Source organism: Grus americana, chromosome 4, assembly GCF_028858705.1.
Source record: "Grus americana isolate bGruAme1 chromosome 4, bGruAme1.mat, whole genome shotgun sequence".
Classification (NCBI taxonomy): domain Eukaryota; kingdom Metazoa; phylum Chordata; class Aves; order Gruiformes; family Gruidae; genus Grus; species Grus americana.
The window spans coordinates 10,352,981-10,365,000 of NC_072855.1; the positions used below are offsets into that span (position 1 = coordinate 10,352,981).

Below are 12,020 nucleotides of genomic sequence, written 5' to 3' on the forward strand. Positions count from 1 at the left end.
TAGTGAAATTGGCTGTTTAAATCAGGGTTGTTCTTACTGTGTGAACCCCAAATCTAAATTGGTGTTATTGAAATGAGTCTGTTTTACCTTACTGGGACAGAGAGCTAGATTCTGCTACTTTATTCTCTTTATCTATTCTTCCACCTCCAGGAAAAAACCTACTAGCTTTTCTCAGCTCATTTTCTTAGTAAACTTGCTAAATGTCATGATGGCAAGGGATTTCAACCCTGCGTATCTTGTGTATAATGTCAATAATTGCAGTTTGCTGAACTAGCAAGCCATTCAGAGTTAAATATTCTTTTTACAGTTCGTTTGTGTTAGTGACATTTTGTTTAATCATGTACGATGCAAAGACGATAAATATTCTCTGAAAAAGCTTAATTTTAATTTGATATGTCAGCTGATCAGGAATCAGAAGTTTGAGTCTCAAGGTATTGCAAGGGTGGCTTTATTGAACTGGTTGTTTGTCAGTGAAAGGCTTAAAAAAATCTTACAAAATCCTTTTTAGAAGGAAGGTTTTAATATTGTGCCCAGAAAACTGGGATTATGTTGCTCAAAGGCATTCTTGTGAGTGAAAGAAGGATGTGTGCATGAGCAATACCAGCTGAGTTTTCAGCCTTTCTAGTAGATAGATGCAATTGCTGATTACAACATTTAAAATTGAAATGAACCCTGGCCAGTGGGTGTAGGTTGTGTTTGTGTATGCTCTTTCCAGATTCCAAAAACCACGTGCTAATCCCATGATGTGCATGGTGTTGAATGAACCTAAAATAAATATATTAGTGAAAAGCACGCCTCAGGTTGTAGAGTCAGTATTTCTGAGTTTGACTCCAGAAATGTGTTTGCAATCTGAGCATATTTTGGTGGGGTTGATTCTTCATATAAATGAACAAGTGTAATATCCTATTTTTTTTTAATGACCTAAATTCTGATCTCTACAATATTCTTTTCATTATGTCTGCTTTAGTTTTTTAAGTTAAAAAAACCCCAAACCAACCAAAAACAGATAAAAAACCCCCAATCAGTTTGGACTTCGCATCTTGAACTTCTCTGTCATTGTCTTTGAGAAGGTTTCAGGGACTTCGATGCTTCTGAAAATCAGGCTGTGTAGACAGCTTAAAGAACTAGAGATAGTTTAAATGGGAGCTGTTGTATTAGTTTAGTATGTGCGTATGTAGCGTATTTGTCTTTGCATATATGTTAGCCTACTTCTCTAATCTTGTATTTTAAAACCTTTTTTCTTCTCTAAAATATTGCTGTCCAATTGTGCAAACATGGTTTCTGTGTTTGGGAAGCCGTGCTAATTTTAGAAGGATTTTAACTGTTTCTCTGGAACAAGAAACATGCATAAAGTTCTTAATTATTTCCTTACTTGATTTATTTATTTGTCTTTTCTGCCCCTCTTCATAGGTTCATTAAGACTGTACTATGAATGGTGATTCTGGTGTGGGGGTGGTGACTTCACCACCTCCAACAACAGCCCCTCATAAAGAGAGGTATTTTGATCGAGTTGATGAAAATAATCCAGATTATTTGAGAGAGAGGAATATGGCACCTGACCTTCGCCAGGATTTTAACATGATGGAACAGAAGAAGAGAGTTTCCATGATTCTTCAAAGCCCAGTAAGAAAAAAAAAAAAAAAATGCTCCATCTTTTAAGTGATAAATTTAGTGTCTTTAATATCCCTATAGAATTGGAGAAATTTGTGGTATCTTAGATCCATTTGATCTTTTTTCTGGTTGGCCTTTCTTCTAAAGTATCCTAATTGTAGCCTAATTTTTCCTCACATTATGTGGTTGAATTTTTGTTGTCTACTCATGAAGCAGCTCCTCAGTCTTGCTTTCAGAATTCTCTGTGTAATCATCAACACTTTCTCATATTGTCCATTTATGCCTGGTTAGACATTTTTTCAGTTAGTATTCATTTAAACACTTAATTTAAGTAACTCTTAGAGTAGCTTACACCAGGCAGGTCTGTCCTGTGTTGTTTTTCATGCATGATTCTGACATATGAAATATTTTTATATATCTCTTTCTGAAAGAGTGCACAATAATAAACTATGAATGATTGAAATGCAATATTAAAGATGTTTCCCTCAGGTAGAAAGTACACAAATGAAAATTTCTCCCATAATATTTGTTCCTTTTCTAATAACTGATGGGTGAGTTTTAGATACAAAACATTTCATGACAGGACTTCATTAAGAATAGAGATGTAGAGCTATATTTACAGTTCTTCTATGTGAAATCGACCCATTTTATTTAATTTTTTTTAATGATTAGAATAGGTTTCAGTAAAATTCCAGTGTTCTTGTCAAAGGCAGCAGCTACCACCAATAGTAAAAAAAAAATCTTGTTTTCTTCCTTTGAAGGTTAAAACAAAAAAAACCCCAAAAACTAAAACAAACAAAAAACCCCAGGAAAATAGTAAACAATCCCTTGTTTAAACGTGTTTTAAAAATTCAATGGCTATTCCATCCTGTGTTCCTGGATGCCTCCTTGGCTCTCAGTTCACTGTGAGCCACACTGATAATTTTCCTCCTCTTTTCTGGGTCTACTACTTTTCCTTTCATGTTTTGTGTTAACGTCAATTGTACATCCTGCTCCTTCTTCCAGAAATCTGTATTAGTAGGCTCAATGAGTTTTGGTGTTACTTGAAGAGAGAATGCTGGAATTTCCATTCACAAAAGAAATAAGTGACCTTTATCATTGGAGCTCCAGAGTGCAACATTTTTAAATAACGTTATGCATGCAGTAATTCTGTCCTGAGCTGTTTTTTCAGAAGAGGTATAGGATGTTTCCATCTAAGTGCTAAAAAGAAGCTGTGTATAAAAGGTTGAAGAACATTTGATCATGCTTTACAATGTGCCATGTCCTGTTGCTAGGCTTTTTGTGAAGAACTGGAGTCTATGATTCAGGAACAATTTAAGAAGGGGAAGAATCCAACAGGTTTATTGGCTTTACAGCAGATTGCGGATTTCATGACAACAAATGTACCAAATGTCTACCCTGCAGCACCACAAGGCGGGATGGCTGCATTGAACATGAGTGAGTGCACCTTAATTTATAATAGTTGGATTCTTCTTTTTTTTTTTTAAAGGCTTAAAATTAAGACCATGTGAATGAAAAGTGCTGTGAAGTTCAAAGCTATTCTGTTCCACTCACAGAAACATCGCAAACATAAAATGAATTGATTAGTTGATCAGTGATATGCAATGTGATTCGTATATAAAATTGATATCAAAAGCTATTTCGAGTATGTTATCTTAATTGAAAAGTAAGCCTGATAAGTCAGCACTAGTAAAAAATTTAAAGATTTAAATACTGCTAATATTTACCACATGGATTGTCTGCAGGAAAATGAAATGCTCATTAGTAGTCTCGTAACAGTGAAGGTCTTTAGCAACTAATTATTTTTGTCATTGAAATACTGTTTGCAGCTTTCTTCTGTGAAGTGAAGCTATAGACAAGAAACATCAGCAGGCAAAACAAAGAAGGAAAACAAAAAACAAAGTGTGCAAATGCATGTACACACAGGTTTTGTGTTAAGATAATATAAATCCTTGCCTGTGCTCCAAAATAAATCTGTAGTTTAGACTGTAGCATGGCCTGCTTCTGCTTTATCGCAGTTACTTTTAACTACATTTCTAATTGCATTCTAACTAGAAATACAGTATTTGTAATTATTTACCATAATCCTCCTCTCTCTAGCTTGTACTTAATGTTTCCTAATTAAATGAACTTGTGTGCATCTTTTTAAATGTACAGTTCTCCTTTTCAGGAATACCAAATCATATATCTCAAAAAATGGAATATTTGGGTTACATTTTTTTATTAACAGTGAAGTTGTGTTTTACAGCCAATCATTAGTTTGAGAGAGAAGAAAATATTTTGCTAAGGAATGCACTCTCACCTTAGCACTAATGAATATTAAGGAAGGAAATGAATGCTGAGTCAACCAAAGATAAAAGACCTCGTTCGAGACTGTCATTATATTTGTATAGTGTAAATCATGACATTATAGTAATTAAAGTTTGCTATCCATTCCTTAGGTTAATATGTTGATATAAACTATTACAACCAAGCACTATAATAGCGGTGCATGTTGTTAGGCTTTAACTGATGTTGAATGCAACCCCCCTTGTGTTTGTTTTTTACCCCTTCTCTTTTTCAGGTCTTGGCATGGTGACACCAGTGAATGATCTGAGAGGATCAGATTCCATTGCTTATGAAAAAGGGGAGAAGTTGTTACGATGTAAATTGGCGGCTTTCTACAGATTAGCAGATCTCTTTGGCTGGTCTCAGCTTATTTACAATCATATAACAGTGAGTATTGAATCAGCAGATAACTGAAGCAATTGTTTTAACAGGCAAGAGAGTTGCTTCCCTCCCCCATCTGTCATTTTCTCTTTGTGTGGAAGAGGAGCAAAGTGGTATTGAAAGCAGTGTAATAGTGAAGAGATTTGTCATTGCATCTCAAGAATAAGAGCTGGAACAGCTTGGATGTCAGCTACCATAGCCTGAATAGAGTCTTAAGAGAGTGTATATAAAAGTTCTTATGATGAAATTAAGATTCCTGAAAGACTCAATCTTTTAGTATCTTAAATGCTTTGAATGATTGCATGTATTACTCTGCAACGTCATGTCTTAGTTTTCTTGCTAAGTACTAAAGTATCTTCTTACTAATAACTCAGTTGAATTTTATGATTCAAGGTACCAAGCTTTTTGAAAAAGAAGCCATAGTATTTCTGAACCTGAGTGAACTACTTAGCTTAATGCAGTGTGCCAACAATTTTCCTTGTGACTGAGTAATTGCTGGCATCCATAAAAATAATGACAAGGAGGTCAAATCAAGGAGGTTTTATATGCCAGAAGAATGATCAACATGAGTCTCATGAGTAAAGTCACAGCTGTGGTGTGTGCAACCCAGTCAATTGTTTTACTAACAGAGCTGAATTGTTTTTTTTCTACATAGTAGAGGTTGTCCTTTATGTATTTTCAGTTCTTGTAGTTGCAGTCTGAATAAATATGGTAATTTTATTATTACTGCTTTTTGAGATTTCACGGTATATTATTTGTGAACTGATGAAGATGATATGGCTAGGCACAGGATCAAGGCAATGTTGGTTAGATCGTTTGGTTCCTGTAGTAAGGGAACATATCCAATGTAATGGTTCTTGTAAACAACTCTTTGCCTCCCCCTGATTTGTCATATGTGACAGGAGAATTGATTATGTAAAAGGGACGTTAATGCAGTAAAAAGATTATTAGGCAGGCAGGTTTGGAGATGGCTTTCTAGTGTAAAGTTCAGCCCTGGGAATGTTTATGCATTTAGATAAAAAGGTAAATGTAATGAAGAGCAGCACGCCCAGCGAAGTAGTTAAGGCAAGAGCATCTGATTGGGAAGGAATGCCTCAAGTGTGCTTTCTTTTGGTGGGGCGGAAGCACAGGAAGATTAGATAATGGTGATACCAGTTGAGGTGGAAGACAGTCAAAGCACTTGGAGTATGAGATTCTGAAAGTATTTTAGACAGTTATAAAGGGAAAAGTGGTACTGGAAAGCTCTTGGTTAATGGTTCGTCAGCAGCAATCACAAGTCATAGTTCACCCATCTTTTACAAACTCCTCCAGTGAATAGCATTCTGAAAGGTGACTAATAGATATAATTTACCTTTGGAAGCTGGTATAGAACAAGGCTGTTATATTTACAAAATAGTCTTGTCTTTGTTCCATATACCTGTACATTAAGTAGTAGTGTGGTAGTATGGCACTCCCATGTATTGTGGTGAATGCCTACCACTTCATGCAGAACTGGAGTTTGACTCCACGATTTCAGCTTTTTGTGAGTGGGTGCTCTAATTACTAGGTGATTGCATTCAAGTTAAAAGCTGCCAGTGCACTTAAGTAAGAGAAAAGATACGACAGCCTTCTGTGAGGGGCATAAGCCTGTGTATTAGAGGAGAAAGGAATTGCGAGGATATGAGAGCATATGCCAATCTGGGCATATCAGGGAGTTAGGTGGAATATTTTTTGCTTTTCTGGATCCTTATTAATCACTGACAGCTGCTGTGTGTGGAATTCTTCATACTGATGTAGTACTGAGGCAGAAGCAGAATTACAGAGCATCAGGAGCTTTGATGTCAAGTACAGTAATGTAGAGTAAACTTGAATGCCTCCAAGGTTAGGCAGAATTTGAGATTACAGGTTTACAGAAGGTACACATCACTCATCAAGTCTTGGTTTGCTTTGAGGGCATGAGCTGTTTATTCAATCTAATCCTAAAGTAAGGTGGTTTGTGAGTCTTGCTGCTTGTTTATCTTAGGTTTGAGCTTTCTTATGAGCTTTTGGGGCCTTTTGAATAATACCTGTTCTTTGTCTTGCATAAATAAGTAAAAGATTTTCTAGATCATTTGCACTTCTGTAGTGGAGAATTATTTTGGTGATTCATAAAAGAACAGGTTATCTTCAACTAACTGGTGCAGTTTGACTCTTATGCTATAGTATGTTATGTAGGTTGTAAAGGAAACTAGATCTCTACTAGAAGCTTTTGGATGACTGATCCACTACTTATTTTAGAATTTTTTTTCTCTGCCATAGAACTATATCTATGTATGTATTTAATGTTGCAAGTAGTAGAAGACATGAGGGAACATAAAGTAGCTGAATCTCGGAGAAATTCAAAACTCATAAATAAGTAAAATTTTAAAAAAACTTTAACAAAAAACCAAACACACAAACTGGGTAGACTCATAGCAAAGTAGGGAGTTCTCATGTGTCCAGTAAAACATTTGAAGCCTTTTAGTTATCCATTGAGACACCCCTAAATAGCTAGCTGTGCTCTACTTCTCATTGTACAGACTTTAAACAGATGCATCCCAAGATGTGTGTGGTTTGAAGTCAGAATTGTTTTTGTATTATAAACTCCTGATTGCGTGAATTAAACAAAAGAGCAAAAAACTAAGTGAGGGGCAGGATACTTGGTAGAAAACCTGCAAGTGTGCTGTACTGCTCCCAGATGTCTCACAGGCACCTGCATCAGTGATGAAACCCTTTCTCAGCATCAAAATGTTTTAGATCTGTGGGCCAAATTCTTGCCTTTTCTCACACACTTCTATTTCATACTTTCTGTTATACTTCAACTGTATTTCTACCCTAGTAAAAAGTCATTCTTCTAAAAAACCTGGTAACTTTTTTCCCATTTCTCTCAGTATCATTCCTTTTATCCGCAGTAGTAGAGTTGTCATTATCACAGGATCTAAAGATTTACTGCTATCTTCCACCAATCTGAAGGACTCTGGCATGTACCTACCTTCTGTTTTTATTCAGCATGAGTTAATTAACTGTGCTTTATGTTGATTATGTGTTGTAGCATACATAAGTCATATTGCGTATGTTATAGGCATACTTGTCCATTCCATACTCAGGAAGTGAAAGTAACTTTCATGGTTTTGGGCCTTCTTGTATGCTTTACTAAAATATTCTTTTACTCTTGTTTTATCCTTAGGCCAGAGTAAATTCTGAGCAGGAGCACTTCCTCATTGTACCTTTTGGACTCCTCTATAGTGAAGTTACTGCATCTAGTCTGGTAAGCAATTTCTGTTTTTCATAGCTGTAAAATATGAATAGGTAAATCTGCTCTGCCTGTATATCTGTCACTGTTTAAATTCTATCCTAGTGACTATTTTACTCTGTGTTACATGTTTAGAATAGTTTTACTGAACATGATTGGGTTTGGTCCAGCTGAGGTATCTCTGAGAGAGATTTCTTTACACATGTTCACCACCAGGTGTCCTCCAGTTGATCGAGCTGTAAAGAGGAGCCAGGTCATTTGGACAGCTATTCACATCATGCCCTTGAGCGCTGCTGGCTGTTGAGTCGGGCTTGCTGAGGGAAACAGTGTGTGTTTCGGACATAGATGATGCAAATCATTTACAATTTCAAGACATTTTGTCAGGTGCCTGATTTTAGTTGCCATGATGTAACTAGCTGAGACTGTAGGTGAATTATGTTTTTGAGGTTTTAACGGTTGCAGTTGAAGGCACAACTCCCTTAACTGTTAGCTAGTAGGAAGCATTTTGTGGATGTTTATCGTCAGTGTAGTCCACACTGCTGCTGAAGGCAGCTTGAGTTAATGTGGTTGTCTCTCTTGCGTTGAAACAAAATAGAAACTTCCACACTGTTCTTTCCACCTGGCTATTGTAAGGTAAGTAACCTCTAGCAGAGAGGTGAGGTATGTGCAGAGTAGTAACATTTCAAACTTGTGTTGCTCTTTACACCTTAAGGTCCCAATATGCCCCCTCAGCTATCTGTAAAGTTGGCTCCTTCTTACATGAGTCTGCTTTAACCATCTGTAAAATTGAAAAAACTATAGGAAAAGGAATGGAGAAAACTGAGACCTGCTCTTTCTTGTTACTACAAGATTTTTGGGAGAGGGTAAGGGCCACGCTATGGGGCTATTCTGTGTGTTTTGGTGTGTGTTGTTTTTCTTTAAAGGTGTTGTGCTTTTATCTCTATCAGGAATGTAAGTGCCTTGCCACTGAAGGTTACATGACTGTAGCAAAATGTGCACACACAGAGTAGAGTGTATGTTCACACAGAAAATAACTAGCAGTAGGATTTAATGAGATAGATTGCAGTGATGAGGCACATAGCCTAGCCAGATAAGCATGCTGACCAGCAGCCTGCTTACATGACTGACCCTTTATCACCCCTTTCTCTCCATTTCTCCCATGCTTGTTCTTCCCTTCTCCACTTTGAAATTCCATTTTCTCCGATCTTCTCCTCTCCCAAATAAACAACCCATGCATAATTACATTTCCCCTTTTATTCCAGTTTTGCTACATCCATATCCACATTTGATATTTATAATATTATCACCTGGGCAATCTCAGCCTTATGTGGTATCGGTGGTATGGTTACCTAGGTGCTGGCCTTTCCAGAACCTACTCCCCAAAAGGTCCCAATACTCCTCTTCAGGTATCTGTAAGGTTTGCAAGCTCCTTTATGTAATTCCACTGTAACTCTGGGAAACACAGCCATTTGTCACAGTGCTGTCTGTAATTTTTGTCAGCTTCTTGCACCTTTACCTGTTACATGCAGAGATTTCTCGTGTTATATCATGTAGTTCCTGATGTCCTCTTCAGTTAGCTTATTCTCAAGCTGGGGCCCTGGTCACTTACCTACAGCCTTATTGTGCACATTTTGACACTTGTTAAAATAAAATACTGAAAGAAATATGGTTTTAGAGCTTCAGTGGTAGAAGCTGAATTACATCAGAGTTTTTGGCAGTCTTGATTGATTTATGAAACTAATTCTTTTCATTCCCAGGTTAAAATCAATATTCAGGGAGATGTAGTTGATCGTGGAAGCACTAACTTGGGAGTAAACCAAGCTGGTTTCACTTTGCACTCTGCAATTTACGCAGCTCGACCTGATGTTAAATGCATTGTTCATATTCATACGCCAGCAGGGGCAGCGGTAAGCACGCTTTTTAGTTTATCATCTGTCCTGTTCCCCCCACCCCACCCAACTGGAAAATAGCTGGGTCCCCCTTAATCATAGATTTGCTTTTATTTTTGAAGGGCACACAAAGCCTTTAAGTCTGCCTTCAAATACGTGGTTCTGTTTGAATCAATCAGATCGTTCTTATGTGGTTGTTACATGAGTGGCCAGACAGTAAATTGAACTTTATAATTGGAAAATACCTATTTCATATTTCTGTGTCCTTTTCCACAAAAGACCATATCTTTTGACAGTAAGTCATAAGAGCTTTAGCGTATTTTGTTGGTTTTGTAAAGCACAATTTATCTAGGTTTTCTTAAATATTTGAAACTTTTCCAATATTTCTCATTTGAACAACTGGTTACAAGTCAGTTTTACCATTTTGGAATTTTTTGAGCATCATCTGATGACTCTATTTCAAAGTTCACATTCAGATTTTTTTAATTTTTTTAAAAAACTGATTAACAGCAGTGATGCAACCATTTTAAGAATAAATGATCAAATTCCTAAAACTGTGAATTATACAGTCATCTTTAAAAATGTTCCTTAACTTTACCCACAATGCTGCAAAATTTCCCGTATCAAAGTTTGTCACTAAGTTTCTTCTTTTTGGAGGGGGAAAAAAAATTAAATCACTAAGTGGAGTGAAAGGAATGAAGGATGCAGTTGATTTTGTGGTTTGGGGTTTTTTTCCTGAGTCTTTTCATATTGGTGTTGATGTCATGTAAAAGCAGCCATACTGAGTGAGACCCAAGATCAATGTGACTTTTGTATCCAATCCAAAAGTTGTAAAAAATAGAGGATTTAGGGATGGACTATAAGACTGCTATGTATGTGCAAGTACAGACACATATATAACATATATAAAATACGGGGTTTATTATAATTCTTATCACTTTTTTCCATTTTTTTCTGTTGCAAGAAATTAAGTTGTGTTTATATTTCTCAGGTTTCTGCAATGAAATGTGGTCTCTTGCCAATTTCCCCTGAAGCACTTTCTCTCGGGGAAGTAGCTTATCATGACTACCATGGTATTCTAGTGGATGATGAAGAAAAAGTGATTATTCAGAAAAATTTGGGGCCTAAAAGCAAGGTCAGTATTTATATCTAGAATTAAAGAAAAGTATGTGTGGGTGTGGGGGAGGTATGCTCTTTAATCAAGAGTAAGAAAATACTTGCCTTACTGCTGTTAACTTTCTTTGCAATGTCTCTCTAGGTCCTTATTCTCAGAAACCATGGCTTAGTATCAGTTGGAGAGACTGTTGAGGAGGCTTTCTACTATATTCATAATCTAGTGCTTGCCTGTGAGATTCAAGTAAGAATTTTAGTGTGTTATGTAATAATAGTCTGCTATATTAACCTTCAAACAGATTAATAGCTATGCACTTTACTGGTTAAACTCTTGATCTAAACTAACACTGTGATCTGTGAAATCACTACATTATGCGAGGACATCCAAAACATTGGTTTAACCAGCAATAGTCAAATACTGTATTGGAACCAACGATTTGATATATACTGCCTATTAAAACAGAAATATTTTCAAGGCCTTAAGACAAGTTTTATACAAAGATGTTAATTTATTTAGCCTTAAAATAAAGTAGATATCTTGTGTTTTCCTGATGTCAATTTTTTTTATTTTTGGAGTTTATCCCCCCCCCCCAAGAAACTAAAAGGTGTCTTTATTGGTTTTAAGGTACGTACCCTGGCCAGTGCAGGTGGACCTGACAATTTAGTGCTTTTAGATCCTGGAAAGTATAAAGCCAAGTCTCGTTCCCCCGAGTCTCCAGCAGGTGAGGGTACTGTGTCCCATCCAAAATGGCAGATTGGCGAACAGGAATTTGAAGCTCTTATGCGAATGCTTGATAACCTGGTAAGACAGCCATTTTTGTCTAATTGTTTCATATGATAATGTATAAAATACTTCAAAAGCTGCAATAAGGGACATAAGTAAAGAATGGGCTGCATGTAGTTGCCATAGTTTATACAGCCTGCAGCCTGTTCTTTCCTACAGATTAAGGACCCTCAGAGGAGGAGACAACATGAAAAGCATCACAGAATGCTTCAGGTGTCCTTTGTGCAGATAGCAGATTTATTTCTGTATTCATAACCTGGTGGTTATTGGTGAGATCAGAGATGATCCTTGTGTGATTTGGCACTTCCAAATCAGACTACTGCGGTGCTTGCTACTCCTCAGTCTGTGTCCTCCCCTCTGTTCCCATCCCCTCCCAAAATGCATAACAGTGTTAATGTTTTGTCAGGTGCAGGGTCCAGCATGATTTGACTTTGTAAGACTCTACTAGAACCTAGAAGAGCTCAAAAGACAGACTTCAAATAAATACATAAAAGTCTTCTGATAAAATAGTTTCATTAAAATACCATCTGTAATGAATGACCAGATACCAACATTTGCTGTCCAGCTTTAATGGGAAAGATGATGCTTTTCCTGTCAGAAGGCTCCAAGTGGTGACTGTAGATGTGGTAATGAACACATAAAAAAAATATGGTCACTGTAATAA

The 12,020-nt window shown here is 36.7% G+C and overlaps 1 protein-coding gene across 18 annotated transcripts in view; it reads left to right on the forward strand.

Moving 5' to 3' along the window:
- ADD1 (adducin 1) overlaps nucleotides 1-12,020 on the forward strand; it is a 67,350-nt gene that overhangs the window by 32,081 nt on the left and 23,249 nt on the right. For all 18 annotated transcript variants that reach the window (XM_054825560.1, XM_054825551.1, XM_054825559.1 and 15 more), the window contains exons 2-9: nucleotides 1,411-1,623; nucleotides 2,886-3,048; nucleotides 4,175-4,326; nucleotides 7,505-7,585; nucleotides 9,328-9,477; nucleotides 10,451-10,594; nucleotides 10,718-10,816; nucleotides 11,198-11,374. In XM_054825560.1, coding sequence (XP_054681535.1) covers nucleotides 1,429-1,623; nucleotides 2,886-3,048; nucleotides 4,175-4,326; nucleotides 7,505-7,585; nucleotides 9,328-9,477; nucleotides 10,451-10,594; nucleotides 10,718-10,816; nucleotides 11,198-11,374 — 1,161 coding nt within the window. In that variant the 5' untranslated portion in view covers nucleotides 1,411-1,428. The remainder of the gene's footprint in view (nucleotides 1-1,410; nucleotides 1,624-2,885; nucleotides 3,049-4,174; nucleotides 4,327-7,504; nucleotides 7,586-9,327; nucleotides 9,478-10,450; nucleotides 10,595-10,717; nucleotides 10,817-11,197; nucleotides 11,375-12,020) is intronic.